This window comes from Dermacentor silvarum, chromosome 8, assembly GCF_013339745.2.
Source record: "Dermacentor silvarum isolate Dsil-2018 chromosome 8, BIME_Dsil_1.4, whole genome shotgun sequence".
Lineage (NCBI taxonomy): Eukaryota > Metazoa > Arthropoda > Arachnida > Ixodida > Ixodidae > Dermacentor > Dermacentor silvarum.
The window spans coordinates 108,552,168-108,570,714 of record NC_051161.1 but is presented as its reverse complement, the minus strand read 5'-3'; the positions used below and the strand labels follow the sequence as shown (position 1 = coordinate 108,570,714).

Sequence of the window (18,547 nt, the reverse complement as noted above, 5' to 3'; positions counted from 1 at the left end):
GCAGGGTGTCCCTACAGCCGGTCAGCCAGCATAGTGTCCGCAAGGTAGCCGAGGACCACCTTGAACACTTGGCTGGGATTGCGGGCCTAATGCAGCAGGTCCGTGCTGGTACCAGAAGGTAGGCCCATGCGGCGGAGTTGAGCCACCATGGTGTTCTAGAGTCTGCGTAGCGGTCAGGGTAAAATTTATGTAGGGAGAGGAGATTGGGAAACGTGTTTGTTTGGAGTTGGCGGAGCGCCACCTCTTCCTCTCGCGAGAACGACAGCGGCGGCGGACCCATGGTGTGTCTAGCTCGTGTATAGTATTTTAATACGTCTCTGTATGTGAGTGGGGAGCCCGCCTGATCTGGACTCCGATCCTCGTCATGCCGGGCAGCTCGGAGGGTAATTTCTCGAGCGACCGCGTGTGCGCGGTCATTACCCGGCAGTGAGGCATGGCCAAGAGTCCAGAGCAAGTGGATGCGCTGTGGGGCAGATGTGTCTGTGTTTGGGGACTGGTGTAGGATGTGGAGAGCCGCCTTGGAGAAGCCGCGTCCCGTCAAAAAGGCGCGGCATGCCTGCTGGGAATCGGTTAGGATATACACCTCCCCAGGAATCTGGAGAGCGTGTCGCACAGCAAGCGCTACTCCAAGGACTTCTCCGTGTCCAGGTGTAGAATTCCGTAAGGAGGCGGCCGTAATAAACGTTTCAGCGGCATCCAGCACTACCGCGGAATACCCGTTGTGGCACCGAGAAGCATCCGTGTATAGGGTATTTGTCTCAGGGATGTCACCGAGCATGCGCACCAGGTACCGTACACGGGCGCGCCGGCGTCCCGCGTCATGCTCAGGATGCATGTTTCGTGGTAGTGGGTGCACCTTTAAGGCTGTACGGACCCAAGTCGGAATAGTGATGGTGATGTCTTCATCATAATTGTGCAAAACTGGATGTCCCAATCTCGAGAGCAAGTGCCGCCCAGTGGGTGTGAGCCAAAGACGTTGTCTTTGACTGGCCCACTGAGCTTCCAATAACTCACTGAGAGTGTTATGCGTCCCTAGGGCTAGCAGACGTTTCGTGGCGGTGAAGTGTGGGAGGCCGTGGGCGAGCTTGGTCGCCTTTCGCAGCATTGTGTCGACCCGTATCTGCTCCGACTGCGTAAGTCTGTGGAAGGGAAGGTGGTAAGTAATGCGACTGATCACACAGGCCTCCACCAGGCGCAGTAGGTCCCGTTCCCGTAGACCTGAGCGCCTGTTGGAGACCCGCCGAATCATGGCCAAAGTCTGTGCGGTCTGCCGGGACAAGAGAGATATAGTGTAGTTCGCCTTCCCATTCGCCTGAACGTGTAGTCCAAGAATGCGAGCACGGTCTACCTGGGGGACAGGAACGCCATCCATGTGCACCGTGATTTCGGGTGGAGGGGTAATGCTACGTGCGTGGATGAGAACAAGCTCGGACTTTTGTGGGGCACAGGACAAGCTGCCCTGTCGTGCGTAAGCGGTGACGATGTCGACGGCCTGCTGCAGTCGATCCTGAATGGTCCCGTCTGACCCTCGCGTCGTCCAAATCGTGATGTCGTCTGCGTAAATCGCATGTGCAACATCGGGGATCTGGTCGAGCTGCTGAGGTAGTCTTGCGAGGGCGATGTTAAATAGAGTGGGGGTCAGAACTGATCCCTGAGGGGTGCCGCGACCTGTGAGGCGAATCGTATCTGTCCGATGTGGTCCTATTCCAATGGTGGCTGTTCGGTCCCGCAGAAAAGAGCGAATGTAGTTATACATGCGGCTGCCGCAATGTGATTCTGCGACATTCCGAAGAATCAAATCGTGTGCCACGTTATCAAATGCTCCTTTTAGATCAAGGGCGAGGATGGCCCTCGTCTGGGCACGGGACGGGGGGCCGATAACCTCTTCTATGAGCTGTAGAAGCACGTCCTGCGTGGAGAGATGTGCCCGGAATCCGAACTGTGAGTGGGAGAAGAATGACTGTCGTTCGAGAAAAGGTTGCAGTCGCCGCAAAAGCACGTGCTCCATTAACTTTCCGATGCATGAAGTAAGGGATATTGGCCGTAAATTTGCTATGTCTACGGGCTTTCCTGGTTTGGGTATTAGCGAAATGTCAGCATGACGCCATGCCTGTGGGAGCGTGCCCTGATGCCAGTGATCATTGAATAGCTTTGTCAGATGATGGAGGTCTGAATCACTGAGGTTACGAAGGGTGGAAAATCTGATACGATCTGCGCCTGGGGCCGTGTTTCGACGGAGATCTTGAAGTACCACGCGAACCTCATCGATTGTAATGTGCGCGTCGAGTTCCTCATTAGATTGTTCTGCCTGCGGGTAATTCAGATACTGTGGAGGTGTGCCGGTAGGGATGAATCGTTTTTCTAGCTCTTTGAGAAGAGCAGCCGGATCGTCTCGGTACTTATGTATTAAGCTGAGTAGGCGATGAAATGTTTGCGTCATTGTAGTGGAGGGATCTATGAGTGCGCGAAGTATCGACCATGTTTTCGCGGTGCCTAGGGTGCCTGAAAGACGCTCGCAAAAACCTCGCCAGTTGTTTCCGACGAGTGTCTCAGCATATTCTTGTGCCTCCTGCGAAATTTGGGCGATACGCCGGCGAAGCTTGCGATTGAGGCGTTGGTGTTTCCAACGCCGCGTGAGCCCCCTACGTGCCTCCCACAGATGCAGTAGGTGCGGGTCCACGTCCGGGGTCGCAGTTGTGGTAACCAGTGTGCGCGTACACGCATCTAGGTCAGAAGAAAGGGACTCGATCCATTGCTCGTATCCTAGACCTTCAGGAGGATTCTGTCGGCGCTCCCTGAACCGCGTCCAATCCGTGATGCGCACTTTCCGCTCGGGACAGTGTGCACTCTGCAGTGGTAGGGTAGTGGCCACGATATAATGGTCACTGCCTAGATGTTCATCGAGAGGACAATGTGCAATCACTGGTCCTGTATTTTTGGAAAAAGTAAGGTCTGGGCACGTGTCACGTGTGACGCTGTTACCCAAACGTGTTGGGTGCCCTGGGTCTGTATGTAAGGTGTATCTCAAGTTACATATGTCATCCCAGAGTCGAGTTCCTTTGGCTTCAGATTTGCGGTACCCCCAAACTGTATGCGGAGCGTTGAAGTCACCGCACACGAGAAGGGTGCGCCCAAGGCGTCCGAATTCTATTAGAAGACGATGAAACGAGTGTGTGCGTGAGCGGGGAGAACTGTACACGTTAAGTATGAAGAGACTGCAACTGTTCTTGCCCCGTGTAATGATTTCAAGAATTTGGTGTGGGATATCGATGTTTATAGTGTGGGAGTTGCACGTTAAGTGTTTTGATACTAGGGCTCCCACGAGTGGAGAGGTACCCGTAAAAGTGGTGAAGCCGGATAGGGAAGGGGAGCAGTTTGGTTCCTGTAGGAGGATAATATCAGGAGGATGTGTGGACATAGCAGCGTACTGTTGCAGGGATGCCCTTTTCCGACGGTATCCTCTGCAGTTCCACTGCCAGACCACGAGCTGCTGCTTGCTAAGGGTCGCCATCATCCTCAAAAGAGGAAGCCGCCGGGCGTGAGTATGGCTGCGATCTTCTTGCACCTGTAAGGGGTGGCTGGGGACGCGCGGATTTGGAAGCCGGCAGGGGTGCGCTTATAGAATCCAAACGGGAGACTAACTCTGCGAATAGGGCGTGTGTCCGCTCTTCTGATGCGTGTATGACGCTTATGATCTCCTGCCGGAGCGCTAGAGACTCCTGCCGCGCGCTCTCTATAGCTGCCTGTATTCTGGCGTTTGTGCCCACTATTGCAGCTTCCAGCTGCGCATGCATGTGAGCGTGGCGCGCTTCCATGTCACGGCGTAGCCGCGCGATTTCGGGGAAAGGATCACTGTGGGTGTTCGGTAGTGGAGTAGAGGGGGACGTGTTGTAGGGTGAAGGTTGGGGGGGGAGCGAGCTGTGGGGGATCCCGCGGGCAACTTACCTCCCGAGGTGCCGCCTTGGCATTGGTGTTCTCCGGGGCCCGGGCCTGCTGACGGTCCGGGGTAGCTGCTGAAGTTGCCAGCTTGTTTAGTAGTGCCTTCTTGTAAGGCTGCGGGGATGCCTCAGACGCCGAGGTAGTCTGACGCTTCACCTGGTTGCGGGCGGAGGACGACTGGTAGCGGGATCGGGAACGAGATTTGGAGTTTACCCGAGCCTTGGGGCGGGATCTGGACGGCGTCTTCGAACGAGACCGGCCAGCTTTCTTGAATGATGTTCCAGAAGCAGGGGTTGTCGCTGATGGAGGATCCGCATTGGTGGAGGCCTTCAGTTGTCGCTGTTCATCTTCGATGGCTTTTTCACCCAGGCTCTGTTGAAGGGTTGTCGCTGGCGTTGCGGGCACTTCGGTTCAGTTGTAGGATGGTCCCCTCCACATGATTTGCACCGGGGAGAGCATGGGTGTGATGGGATGGGATTCTCGATGCCGCACTGTTCGCAAATAGTGACGTCTGGTGTGGGGCAGTGGTCGGCTCGGTGTCCCAATTTGAGGCACGTTTTGCAGACTGGCTGGCGGGGACGGTGTGGGTAGCAGCGGAGCTCTGCCCCAAGAAATCGGACGAAGCGTGGCACACGTAGGCCCTCGAAGGTGACCAGTGCAATATTCGTCTGACCCATCATTCGAGCCTGTAGTATCTGGATTCCAGATGCTTGCATCTCTTCTACCAGCATATGTGAGGGGGTGCCTGGTATCCAGTCCCGCAACGATACCCTTGCACGAATCATCAGGGGCGGCTAGATATGCAGACACCGGGTAGCAGCGTTGGCTGATCGACAGTTCCTGGATATTCAGCAGGGCGTCTGCGACGTGCGATGATGCGGTGCTTATTATTGCCAGGTTTTGTTCTGGCCGGGTCCTTAGGATGAGGTCTCTCCGGTCATATTAGCTCACTCCGGCCGCTGTCCAAAGCGCGGTGGCCAACGTTGGTCTGGGCCATTTATCCAATCTGAGGCCTCCGAGAGGCCGGACGATAACTTTTTCATCTCGGAGGGGAAGAGGAGGCAGGCGCTTTGGCCCGCTCTGCTTGGGCTCGGCGGAAGGGTGTTCAGAGGCGTTCTGACGGAGCGACGCCGTTTCGTGGGCTGCAGCGTTTCGGGCGCGTCGCTTGTTGCGGACCACCTTCCAACAGGCTCCGTTGTAGGCTCCGTCTTCTATGGTGTCCGTGTCGATGGCTAAAGGTGGGGTATCCTCGTCCATGTCCTCCCCCGGTGGCGAGTCATTCGTTTGTTCTGTGATGGGAACGCTGGCAGCGTCGCGGTCGCTCAGTGCTCCGATAGTTGCTGGCTTGTCGTCGGTTGTGAGCGTCTCTTCGGCGTTGCTAAGCATTGGTGGCACCGTTTGCTCGTTAGCGCACTCCGAAACAGTGCATAATAGCGGTAATGATGTTAGACGCTGCCTTGCTGCAGGGCCGTGGTTGGCAATTTCGTCAGTAAGAGCGCGAGGTGGAGCGGTGCCCGCCGTGAGCGACATGCATCGATGCAGCCGTGCCTAAGTTGGGCAGACGCCTGTTCCGTTAGGCTTATTTGGGTGTTCCCCGCGTCGAAGTCTTTAAGGCTTGTGAGATGATGGAAAATGGACTCACAGTGACCCCAGTGGTATCAGGTAGCTCCGGTCCACTAGGTGAGTCGTATGGTGTGGATGAATCGGGCACCGGAGTCGATGAAAATCCAAAACACAGATCCGAAAGAGGAGCCCATACGAAAACACGTCCGCACACCGTGGCCTCCTAGCGGGAATCTCTCTGCTTCGGGGGATGGATGCGACCAGTCGAAGATACCATTAGTATCCGCTGCTGCGTGACTAATAACATTCCGCGCGATTTGTGTGCCGCGCGTTGCGTACGCGTCCTATGCGCATTGCTCGCTTGCGGCTGTGCAGGGAGCTGTCTTCATGAACGTGCCATTCATAGCCGCGCTAACGGTGCTCGAGTGCGGCGCTTAGCTTGAGGCGCCGATGAGCCGTCTGGCGTTCCTTTCGTTTCTGCAAGCAACGCACATTCGAGTCGGCCCAGCTCAAAGAGGTATCAGAGAACGGCGGCGCGCTTGGGTTATCGCCTATTAAAAGCGTGCTGTACGCCTTAAACGGCAACACGTCACGTTTGATAAATATGCTTACTGCGGTTGGGGTGGCGATGTGTGATAAGGCAAGCCCGTCGGCGGCTTTGCCGACGTCGCCACCACGCCTCTGTTCATTTATGATGTGTATCCGTGTAATCATCGCGCCGATGCAGGACTTATCGGTAGGCTGCTCTCCACACATACCGAAAAGGCGATATATATTTTGCAGCGCACCGCGACATTAGCCACAACGCAAATAGAGGCGCAGTTAACGACTACGCGAGAAAATGTGCACACTAGCCTTAAGGTATACGATGAGCCACTACGGATTAAGAATATTTTTTTAATATCGCAGTGTCGCTCCAAAGGCGAAGAATCGATTGCGATAGCAAATTAGTAGACAATATTACGAACATTTCAATCGAAGCAGCGGCGGCAACAAGCGCTAGCTTCGCCCGCTTTCGTTCCAGGGCATGCGGTTTGCCTGCAGAAAGTGAACGGTGTGCTTAACATCTCACGCTCGTCCAAGTGAAATAAAAAAAAAACGCGGCTATGTGCTCAAGAAAACAAAATCACTTACCTTTGTGCAGAAGTTAGGCTGCGGCTTTGTTCGCCTTCCTTCCATCATGAATTCTGCCGCGCAACTCATCAAAACTCCCATGCTCGAACATCACCCGAAGACCAGTAGCTGCATCAGCGAACGTCTTCAACGGATAAACATCCCACTTATCATCATAGAGCAATTTCACTAAAACTTGCGTCATGATGTCCAAAAACAAAAGAAAAATGCTTCCAACAAGGCGCGCGCGGCACGAACCACCGCGCAAGTTCAGACGAGTGACTGAGTCGTCCGAGTCGAAAACCGGTCACAGCCTCAGTATCGTATTAAGTTAATAAAATCGTTACTACTATTCTAGTACACTGTAGTTACTACTAAAATAACCACTAAAATTCATAAATAATTATTGATAATTTTTGTTCATACGAAACATAATAAATTTTGAAGGAAAACCTAATTTGTAGCGTAAACAATAAATATTACGATTAACAAAAGGCCGTGACTGCTGCGACCGGGTCGCAGCAAACAAAAGGTGCCCAAAACGTCTGCTGCGACCCATGACGTCACGTCCGCTAAAACCCATGATGTCACATCCGTTTATTTTTATGATGTGTGGTGTTTTATGACGCAAGGACCAGTTATAGCCAAAGAGCGCCATGCCAGTGTTTGTGAATGTGCCGTCGAACAATGAATTCTGAGAAGTAGATGAAACGAGGCCTTAAAGGGGCCTAAAATTATCGCTGTAAAGTGCGTAAAATATATATGTACTAAAATCATGGCAATGACTAATGATATGTACTATGGAATGAGGAATGCATTGAGAAAGAAGAATAATATATTTAAAATATTTAAGATACAGTAATTGGCAAGAAGCACTACTACCTAAACAGAGCCCTTGAACCACAAGGGTCTGGAGGCATGTGCTATAAAAAATTATCACAGCAACATCCTCTGGAGAGAGGATGTGCTACGAACTTATTGGGCTAATAACATGTAGCACAACATCATTCAAAAAATCGAGGACTGCTTTGGCATTAAAAAGCGGTTCTTCACCAATAAACAGCATGGGATGCAGAGGGATATTGTAGCGGTATGCTACAGGAAAATGTTTCCTTCTCTCGGCTTCGGCTTCCCGACACTCCACGAGGACATGGAGGACGGTCAGCCTCTCACCACATCTACCACAGGTTGGTGGTTCATCACCAATAAGCATAAGTTGTGGGTGCCATATGTATGTCCTATTCTTAGACGACAGAACAGGACATCAGTTCGTCGTGTTTTAGTTATGGGGGATGGGCCGACGGCTGCATAAGAAACCCCGGCATGTGACTTAGAAGCGTCTGTGTAATACTCTGTGCATGAGTACCTAACTGTGGCTTAATCAAATGAAGCTTATTACTTGTTTGTGTGTCCCACAAGCATTGCCAGTGGCTTCGCAGTTTCTTTCGCAAGAAAGGTTTCAAATCTGTTACATGAACAGCAGCTGTAGAGTTAATAACGGGTGATGTCACTGATGTGGCCATTTGGTCGGCAAGAACATTGCCCTCGATGCCTCTTTGCCCAGGCACCCAGCATATAATGACATGCTGGTTAGTTGCGTAAGCTCTACAAAGAACAGAATATAGCTCAATGAGTACAGGATTTCTTAGTTTGCAGAATGACATCAAGGCTTTCACGACACTTTGAGAGTCTGTATATATGATAGTCTTTTGCAGTTTTGATTTCTTTATATGCTTTACAGCTGATAAAAGTGCATAGGACTCAGCCGTAAAGATACTTGTTTCCGGGTGGAGTACACCGGATTCCGAGAAGGATGGGCCGACGGCTGCATAAGAAACCCCGGCATGTGACTTAGAAGCGTCTGTGTAATACTCTGTGCACGAGTACTTGGACTGAAGTTCTAGGAAATGCATTTTAATGTGTGCCTCTGGTGCGTGTTTCGTGACTTCTATAAATGATGTGTCACAATCTGTGAGCTGCCACTGCCACGGAGGTAACAGTTTCACTGGGGCCATAGGACGATGATCAAGCAGCGGAACACCCATTTCCTCACTAAGATTCCTCACACGCAAAGAGAATGGCTTTCTCGCTGCCGGTCGATTGTGGAATAGTGTGGCAACGGTCACATCCTTTATTGTTGAATAAGACGGATGTTCAGTATTTGCTTGCACTTTCAGAAAATATGTAAAACTGCTGTATGAACGCTGCAGATGAAGTGACCACTGATTCGACTCTACATAGAGGCTCTGGATTGGACTTGTCCTGAAAGCACCAGTCGCGAGACGGATACCTAAGTGGTGAACAGGGTCTAGTATTTTTAATCACTTGGCGTTGCAGAATTATAAATTATAGACCCGTAATCAAGGCGTGAGAGGACAAGACTTTTATACAGGTTAAGCAGACACTTTCGATCACTACCCCAAGTCGTACGCGACAGAAGCTTTAAAAGGTTCATTGTCTTCAGGCATTTTGTCCTAAGATACTTAATATAAGGAATAAATGTAAGCTTGCAATCTAAAATAATGCCTAGAAACTTATGCTCGCTGCTGACTGAGAGTGCATCTCCTTTGATTTGTATACTGGGGACAGGCGTTATGCCTCTTTTGTTTGTAAAGAGTGCGCAAGTGCTCTTCTGGGCGTTTACTTTAAAACCGTTCTCATCTGCCCATTTGGACAATTTGTTTATTACAAGCTGCACTTGTCGTTCACAGATGGCAATATTGCATTACTTGAAGGCAATTTGCACATCGTCGACATAAACGGAATAGAACATTGTCCGTGGAATGACTGTGTGCAGGGAATTCCTTTTTACAATAAATAGTGTGCAACTAAGCACGCCTCCCTGTGGCACACCGGTCTCTTGGGTAAATGACTTAGACAAAGCGTTACCTACTCTTACGCGGAATGTGCGATTAGATAGGTAACTTTCGATTGTATTTAACATGTTGCCACGGACACCCAGCGCCATGTTGTATCGTAAGCTTTCTCTAGGTCAAGAAACACTGAAAGACAGAACTGTTTATGTATAAATGCATCCCTGATATAAGACTCAATGCGAACAAGGTGGTCTGTTGTCGACATACCTTCCCTGAAACCACATTGTAAGGGGTCTAGTACTTTGTTATTTTCAAGGAAACATATTAGGCGCCTCTTGATCATTTTTTAAAACAGTTTGCACAGACAGCTTGTCAGCGCTATTGGTCTATAGCTGCTGGCTAGGGACGGGTCTTTGCCTTGTTTAAGCACGGGGATGACTATAGCCTCCTTCCACGAGGACGGGATATACCCAGCCGCCCACATGGCATTGAAAAGAGACAGGAGTGTTTTCAGCGCTTCAGGATGTAGGTGCTTAATCATTTCATACATGACGCGATCGCCACCTGGCGCCGAGTTGTTGCAGCAAGTAAGAGAAGCTTTGAGTTCAACTAGGCTGAATTTGCAGTTGTAATCTTCAGTCCGTGAACACTTTCGATCAAGGGGCTTTCGCTCTGCGTGTTCTTTGAACCTGAGAAATGTTTGTGTGTAATTGGACGCACTGGATACATGTTCAAAGTATTCGCCCAGACAGTCTGCCTGGTCTTCCAGGCTCTCACCTTGGCTACTGACTAAGGGTGATGGTTGTACCTCCCTGGCTTTTAATTTACTAACTCGATTCCACACTTTTGTTTCATCTGTGTAAGAATTTATACCGGAGATGTACTTCTCCCAACTCTCTCTTTTAGCACGTCGACGCGTTCTTCTACCCTGGGATTTTATTTGTTTGAAACTAATCAAGTTTTCGGCAGTTGGAGAGTCGCGAAGTCGTCCCCAAGCTTTGTTTTGATTTTTCCGTGATTGTTTACACTCTTCATTCCACCACGGGATGCGACGTTTATTCGTAAGTCCGTTAGTTTGACGGATGCATTTCGTGGCAGCGTCAATTATAAAGCCTGTTATATATGCCACAGTGTCTTCTATATTAAATGAGGCAATATCATCCGTGCTTAAATATGTAACTTCTTCGAAACGTTCCCAGTTAGCTGTGTCGACCTTCCATCGGGAAGTGTGTGGTGAGCATATATCTTGTTTTGTTAAGTTTATTATAACTGGGTAGTTTATTATAACTGGGGAGTGGGAAGAACCCAAAAGGGTTCTTGAGAACAGACCACTCCAGGTACGGCATTAGTGTACTCGACGTGATACATAAACCTATGGAGGAGTATGTGTTGTGCGCCACGCTGTAGTGCGTTGGCTCTTTCTTATTACGTATATATGCTCCTGAGAAAAAAAGAAAGTTTTCGATCAGGCGACCTCTCGTATCGCAACGAGAGTCTCCCCACAATGAGTTATGTGCATTGAAATCTCCGACAACTATGTATGGAGCCGGAAGTGCATCTATGTAGTTTTGAAATTCGGTTTTATTAAGTTGATAACTGGGAGGGATGTATATAGAACTGATAGTGACTAGCTTGCCAAACAGCACCCCTTGGACATCAACTGCCTCTAGGGGCGTACGAAGTTTTATTTCGCGACAGGCAACACCTCTGTCGACTACGATAGCCACACCACCGGATGACGCAATAGTGTCATCACGGTCTTTGCGAAAAATAGCATATTGTCTAAGGAAATTTCTTTGTGTATGTTTGAGGTGTGTTTCTTGAACACACAGCACCTTAGGATTAAACTTGCGTAGGATTTCTTTGACATCATCGAGGTTGTGTAGGAGTCCTCTGACGTTCCATTGTATTATTTGTGTATTCATGTTGAAAGTGTTTTTTGTGCTGTGTGTTTGAAAGAAACTAACTTAACTTACAGAGCCCTTGTCGGGCCCTGTGATGCGGGCTTTTTCTTTTCTGGAGCGATCGCGGGATTCTCGCCGCTCCTGAGGCGCTTGTGGCGCCGTCTGGCCGGTTGTGGTGTCCATCGCCTCGATGGGGATGGACACGCGCTCTTGCGAGCGGTTGGTGTGACGGGAAGGCCTCGTCTCGAGGGACGAGGCCCTGGAGCCCACCAGCCCGGAGGTGGATGGCCCCTTCTTGTGAGTTGGCGGAGCAGCGCTAGCTGCAGCCGCCGAGGGGGCGGATGGCGTTACTGCCGGCTCGCTGCTTGCGGGCCGGGCAGGCGCCGGAAGCCGTTGCGACGCTGCCCCCTGACGCGCCACTTCAGCAAAGTTGCTCTTCGGCAGGTATGACACCCGCCTGCGTGCCTCCTTGAATGAAATATTTTCTTTTACTTTGATTGTCACAATTTCTTTCTCTTTTTTCCAAGACGGGCACGACCGCGAGTATGCGGCATGCTCGCCATCACAGTTGACACAATGTGGAGTGTTATTGCAAGTTTCGGAGAAATGTTCTTTGTCACTGCACTTGGCACAAGTCGGCCGGCCTCGACAGTTCTGTGAACTGTGACCGAACCTTTGGCACTTGAAGCATCTGAGAGGATTTGGCACATATGGTCTAACTCGAATATTGAGGTACCCGGTCTCGATGGACTCGGGCAGAACACTTGAGTCGAAAGTAAGTACTAGGTGTTTGGTCTGAATTTCCTTAACATCTCGCCTCATCTTAATTCGTTTGACACTGATGACGTTCTGATCACTCCAGCCCTCCAGGAGTTCAGCTTCAGATAGCTCCAACAAATCAGCATCGGATACGACGCCACGGGTGGTATTCATGGTACGGTGCGGGGTTGCTGTTACTGGAACATCCCCAAAGGACACTAGATTGGGCAGTTTTTCATGTTGTTTCTGATCACGGAGCTCGAGTAGCAGATCACCACTGGCCATTTTCGATGCTTTGTAACCCGGACCGAAAACTTCGGTTAGAGATTTCGAGACGAGAAAGGGTGAGATCATTCTTACTGTCTTTTCAAGTTTATCAGAGTGGATGACGTGAAAGCGTGGAAAGTTCTTTGTTCGGTTGCCATAAAATTGAAAAATATCTTCCGTGCGCCCTCGTTTGTGAGAGCGATCAGGGAGTCGGGGGAATGACGAAAGAGCCATAAAGGTAACAATGATTTCGGTAACTATTCCAGCCGCCCACCACCGAGCCCAACAAGGGGACGCTACGAGACCTGAAGGAGACGCAGACGCCAGCTGTACATAGCTACTAAACCTAATATAATAGACCCAAGGCTGGATAAACTACACCAGGTTAACCCTTGCTGCCGGGAAAATTGGAAGTAAAACGGAGTGAAGAGAAGACAGGAGAGATGGAAAGTGAGAGAGAAAGACGAAGGTTGGAGGGAGAGAGAGACAGGAAAAGGCAACTACCAATTTCCCCCGGGTGGGTCAGTCCGGGGGTGCCGTCTATGTGAAGCAGAGGCCAAAGAGGTGTGTTGCCTCCGCCGGGGGGCCTTAAAGGTCCATACACCCGGCATTAGCTCAACCTCCAGGATCCCCCTTTCCCCAGACACGGCTAAGCCACGCACGCTACGCGTGTGAGGGTCCAACCCCCGTGTGCTCGGGTCCGTGGTGTCGTAACACACCAAACGCCTGCTTGCGCAGACGACCCTGCGGGGTCCGTTTATTTTCATGGCGGCTGTTCTGCGGGGCCGGTCGCGTTGTGAAGCGGTCCGTATTCCGTGCCTTCTTACAGAGTAAGTAATCCATTTTTCCACTCTATATGCATGTAATAAAAGGTTGGGGATGTCAGCTGCTTGATGTGTTGCTGTTAGTTATCTTGCGCGCATATTTTGCCTCGTGGCCGCGTCAAATTGCAGCCGGCCCGTGGAATGGGCCGTGGCATCCCATATAAAGCTATAAAGCTGATCCTCCGTCAGGATCGTTAGTACGTGTACAGAACCATCCAGTCGTGTGGTTCAGTGAATGATGCGTGAAAAAACGAGGACGCAAGAAAATCCTGGCATGGTGAGCTGTTCCGCCAGATCGTGTTAAATCGCGTTTTTGCGCGAGATGGTCGAACAGCTTTTCTACTGCTTTTCTACAGCTTTGCTGCATTTCATTTAATCATCACCTGCATTCCTTTTAATAAGACAAATGTCATTACGGCGCGAAAGAGCGTCTCTAAGTTTCCCAACAACAGCCAGTGCCGCCGTGCCTGTTGCATGCATGCTTACCAGCTACACGCTGTCCTGATGCAGTTAGAACGATTATGACGCAGTATCAGCCTGCTACTGCGGGATGCATGATCACTATGACAATACAATTAAAATAACTAAAGAAATTAATGCAGCAAGTGTGGTGTTCAAACGTTGCCAAGCGTGATAAGCGGACCTGCCTCTTAAGATGCGTAGAATGAATCGGCTTCCTAAAGTCAGCTTCGCCGCAGTAGACGTGTTACGCTACTCAAACGTAGTAGACGTGTTAAGCTTACTCAAAAATTATTGCAGTGAAGCATACCAAAAGTGAAAAGGGGCCGCTATCACGGGACATGTATATGTTCCTTAACTATGTACGCGCGTACTCGCCTTCACCCATCACATTACGCGCGCGGAGGAGCGTAATAAGTGTATTGGCAGGTGTACTCACATATATGAAAACTGCCAAGAAAAGCTGGTTAAGGCAAGCTCTCTTGTCGAAACGTTCGCACCAGCCTGTTCGACCACTGTTATACCAGCGCAGTTTGTGTATTGCGGTGAAGCATACCGATAGTGGGTAGGGATCACGCGAATCGGGAGTGTAGGGTTTCAGCCAGCGACGAACCCTACCAGTCTCAACGTTCTAGTCTCAACAAAGCATATTTTTGCGCCAGGATGACGTTTCGAGAACGTTTGTTGGCTGTTGGTGATGACACAACTCTTTTACAGATAACATTCTCTAAGCCTTTTGAAATGACAGGGAGCACTGACACCGGCCGATAATTTCACATGTCATTTCTGTCCCCTGATTTAAACAGTGCAGTCTGCTTCGCCTGTTGCATTTTTGTAGGGTAGGCACTTTGCTTTGTTGTGTACCTGTCGTACTGCTATTAAATTTTCCTTTCCTTTTAAAGTGCTTACGTACATCACATCGCAAGGAGTCACTGTGTAATTAGTGGCCTTGTCATGTTAAAAAATCAGGCTCTTCTTAAGAGAGGTTGGGGTTAAGTACCTGTGAAATTTTTTAGAGGGGTAGTTTTCTGAGAAGAAATCAGATGCCAGAAACAGACCTGTGGTATCCTGGGTTTGAGTATTTAACAGTGGAACGGATACAAAATACAATATATTTCTTGTCCGAAACCAACAAGTAAGTGAAATCTGTAAATATATTAAACAGCGCCCATGAGCAACTGCAAGCTGTGCACACCTAGACCCAAAACGCACTTCTCTTGCTCCAGTCCATGCAGGCTGTAAGCTGCTTTGTTGAAGCCTCTAGTACATTCTCAGTGGTGCAGTAATTTTTGTCTGCATTTTGCTCAAGTGTGCCCTAGACATAATTGAGTGATTTGTAGTTGCAACTGGACTGCAGCCTCAGCCTGGGAGACTAGTGGTAGGGCACATTTTGTAAAACTAAGCTACACATAGCATTACCAGTTTGAGCAGAGACCTGTTTATATATGTGTCACCTTTAGCATCTAGATTTTTTACCATGAATTCAGAAAAATCTCCAGCACATCGAGTCCCTAGATTTGGAATGCTGTATAAGTTGTCTTCTGGTTCATTGCGGTTGCGCTTAACTTCTGTTCAAATGGGAGAGCACTTCTGCATAGCGCCTCAAAGACCATTCTTATTAGCATGCCTTCCTTTTTATTTTTCTTACCTACAATCAAGAGCAAACGTATATAGCACATGAATGTGCTGTGCTTGAGCTTGACTTACATTGCCATGTTTAGTAGCACAGTACACATAGTTGGTGTTGCTTCATTCAAGCTGAGCATTACTGCAACCTTTAACGGTAGGTATTATGGTGTGAGAGCAGAGAAATGGATATGCAAAGACAGTTGGGCACGTTAAGACATCTTTTTGTGTGTGAAAAGGTGAAAGATACACAAAATGAGATAGAACGCGTGTACTTTCATCTTTTCTCACACCAAAAAAAAAAAAAACGTCGGAGGAATAAGGTTTCTTCACTGTGCCATAGAAACTATATGTTTGCTCTCAAATGTAATTCTGATTCGTTGGATTTGTTCTTGTGCTGTTTTTCTTGAGTGTGCTTTACTTTTTACATGTCAACGTTTCAGACTCATTTTTATTTTTGACAGACTGAACATCCCACGTCTTGGTTTGACTTCCTGGTACAGGATACTTGCAGTTGGCATGGAGTGGTGAAGCAGCATGGTGTACTTTTATTAAAAGCACAGATTTCACCAGTATAGAAGCAGTTCATCAAAAAAACATGTGTGCTGAAAATAAAGTGTTCCTACCCACATTCCTCAGTCTCTAATTATGCTTGTATCCCCGTTCTCTTCAGCAAAACTACCTATATGGGGAATTGATTGTGATAAGTGCGTGTGAGAGTTTTCAGGAAGAGCTTTGGACCCTTTTTACTGGTGCACAGGTAAAATATGCACATGCTGTAAAATTGAAACACCAGGTGAAGTAGCAAACACCAATGCTTGATGTGGCATTTGTCGGGCTTGTGTGTCGGCACATTTTCCATACAACAATGTACTCTAGGACAGCATGCTAGCACTACAACGCACCCATCTTTTATGTTAGGTATACATTACTACAAGCTCTTTAAAGATGGCCACAAGAGAAATGCTGGCTTTAATTCAAAACTAAAGGTGAAGGAAGCTGTGAAAACGTATTGAGAAATTATGCAATCTGTGCTGTTTACTCAGTTCAGGTAACGTCCAAACGTGCCATAAGGCCTTGATAGCTGAAACCTGAGTAACAACTGCTAATGCAAATAAAGAATCTTGCTACACCTTTAAAAATGAGGCAGTGAAATGAAATTAGTGTCACAATTCCTTTTTGTTAGTACTTCGTTTGGGTTGAATATACTGATTGTAACAACACAAAGTGGAGGGGGTGATGTACAATAGAGAAATGCTAGTCTATTTTTATATTCCACCTTCTCTACATTCAAAGTGCAGTAAAGTTACCTTGGAAAGCTACAGTGAAGCCATTGGTTGAGTCTGTATGGTGGCAATCACCAAGCTAACTGCTTGGGTTTATGGTGCCTTACTTGTACATACCTATTTAAGTGTTGAGCTATTTGAACATTGATTAAGGTAACCAACATATGAACAAGTAGTTTACTGAGTAAATTACATGGGGAAGGGCAGAAAGATAGGACAGAGCACAGGGGGTGTATTCTGCAAGTGTCAACCAAACGGAAATAACCATTTCAACTGCTGCTTAAGTTCTGATTGGCTGGGCTGGGGCACTCGTGAGAGGGAGACAGGTGCCCTAGTCAATCAACACTTCAGCGACAGATGAAATGGACGTGTCCACTAGATGAATACTTTCAGAACCCCCCGCAGTTCTGTCTGTGACCAACATGCCTGGTATGGCACCCTTGCTTTCAATATCCATCTTTGTCAGCAAAGTGTGAAAGAACAACGTTTGTGTATGAAACGTTTTCCTGAGGTTGTCTGCCCATGATGGTAATCACAGAAAACAGGGCGGATCCAGAGTAGCACCAAAGGAGAAGCTTTATCAAAACAAATATGGGGGGGGGGCTTACTGCTGCTCAAATTTGTGAGCTCACAAGTTTGCCAAGGCCGCGTCGTGTCAGTAGTTGATGAAACCTACATGAGAGAGAGAGAGAGATAATTGAGATGCGAAAGGCAGGGAGGTTAACCGGGAGGTAACTATCCATTAACATGGTTAATGAATAACCACATAGGCTAAAATTATTTAGGTACTGTTTATGAGACTACATATTTGCTGAAAATCTCTGAAATAATTGTGCAAGTGCAGAATAACACCCTCCACTAGTGGTGACGTCCTTGAAAGATGAATATGTATCAGTTGTACCTGTGTGGTGAATAAAGTTACATAAAAAAAACTTTGCAATGGCAACAAACTCAAGTAGTACTCAAATACATTGCCTCTTCTTTAGGACTAGATGAATGCAATTAATTATAATAATCAATTGAAATCGACTGCCAACCACAAAATAAAAATATTATAAACGTTTTAGCTCCTACCTGAGAGCCATGATTGTGAACGAAGCTCCAGTTGAACCATCTATTTTTCATTTTTATGGTTTGTGTTTAAACTACTTACCATGCCTCTTTCCACCAGACCAGACGAGCTTCCGTCAAACTCTTCACTACTTGAATGCAAATAATTAGAGGTTGGCAAATGTAATTTTTTCTGATGGGAATAGTAGTGTCGAATAGTCGAATACAGATGAATACATTTGCAGCAGGCATATTTATCTTGATATAATTAAGCACCGTGCTTGTACTGACTACAAAAGAAAAGAAAAATACTGCTAACTATCAGGAAATTTAGGATTACTTTTAAACACAAGTTCACTAATTGTGATTTAAAAAACTGCACAAGCACCTCAAAATCTTTAGAGCCTGGTGGCAAACAAGAGTTCTAAGCATGAAAGCTGCTGTATGACTAGCTGTAAAAAGTACTAAATAAATGGTTGCTGCAAAAAAATGGAAGACAAAGCTGCAGAAGGACTGTTTTGCTGTAAAGACATGTTAAAAGGACAGGTTGCTAGAAAAAAATCACTGGTTATAAAGAATTTACATGCTTAGACTGTCAATAAAAATAAATGATGGACTATAATAAAAAATCAGGAGTTGTCATGTAGCCTTCCATCATGAAACCAAAAACACAGTTTGCATTACCAATTTTGTTCTGCATTGCTTCGAAAACTTTTGTTGTTTCACTTGTGATAATTTGTGATACTTTGTTAGCAGATGGTGAACAGTAACAACTTTAACAGTCGGTTACTGCGAAGTATTTGGCTAGTTTTACTTAATAAAAATACTGAATAGTTCATTATTTTAGAATACGCATAGTTTACATGTAATGTTCGATTCAGTAATCCAAAACTCTCAATATTCTTCCACCCTACAAATATACTTCCTTTACCAGTGTTCAA

The 18,547-nt window shown here is 47.8% G+C and overlaps 1 protein-coding gene and 1 long non-coding RNA gene across 2 annotated transcripts; one reads left to right on the top strand and one right to left on the bottom strand.

The window, feature by feature from the left end:
• Positions 1-3,516: 3,516 nt before the first annotated feature.
• On the bottom strand, positions 3,517-5,325 carry LOC125947700 (uncharacterized). Its single transcript, XM_049672943.1, has 3 exons — positions 4,891-5,325; positions 3,946-4,311; positions 3,517-3,615 (listed from the first exon to the last, which is right to left on the bottom strand). Exons 1-3 carry the CDS (start codon positions 5,323-5,325, stop codon positions 3,517-3,519), a joined length of 900 nt encoding a protein of 299 aa, XP_049528900.1.
• A 7,785-nt stretch (positions 5,326-13,110) lies between these two features.
• On the top strand, positions 13,111-15,901 carry LOC125947563 (uncharacterized). Its single transcript, XR_007468390.1, has 2 exons — positions 13,111-13,191; positions 15,735-15,901. It is a non-coding gene; the product is annotated as an uncharacterized LOC125947563 (long non-coding RNA).
• Positions 15,902-18,547: the final 2,646 nt, after the last annotated feature.

What these genes read in the sequence shown, in the direction of transcription:
- LOC125947700 (XM_049672943.1), bottom strand. Translation starts at nt 5,325, where the DNA reads ATGCTTAGCAACGCCGAAGAGACGCTCACAACCGACGACAAGCCAGCA. An exon ending in CGCTTTGGACAGCGGCCGGA is followed by an intron (nt 4,312 to 4,890) that starts GTGAGCTAATAT and finishes ACCCTTCAACAG; the next exon opens with AGCCTGGGTGAAAAAGCCAT. An exon ending in CCAAGGCGGCACCTCGGGAG is followed by an intron (nt 3,616 to 3,945) that starts GTAAGTTGCCCG and finishes GGATTCTATAAG; the next exon opens with CGCACCCCTGCCGGCTTCCA.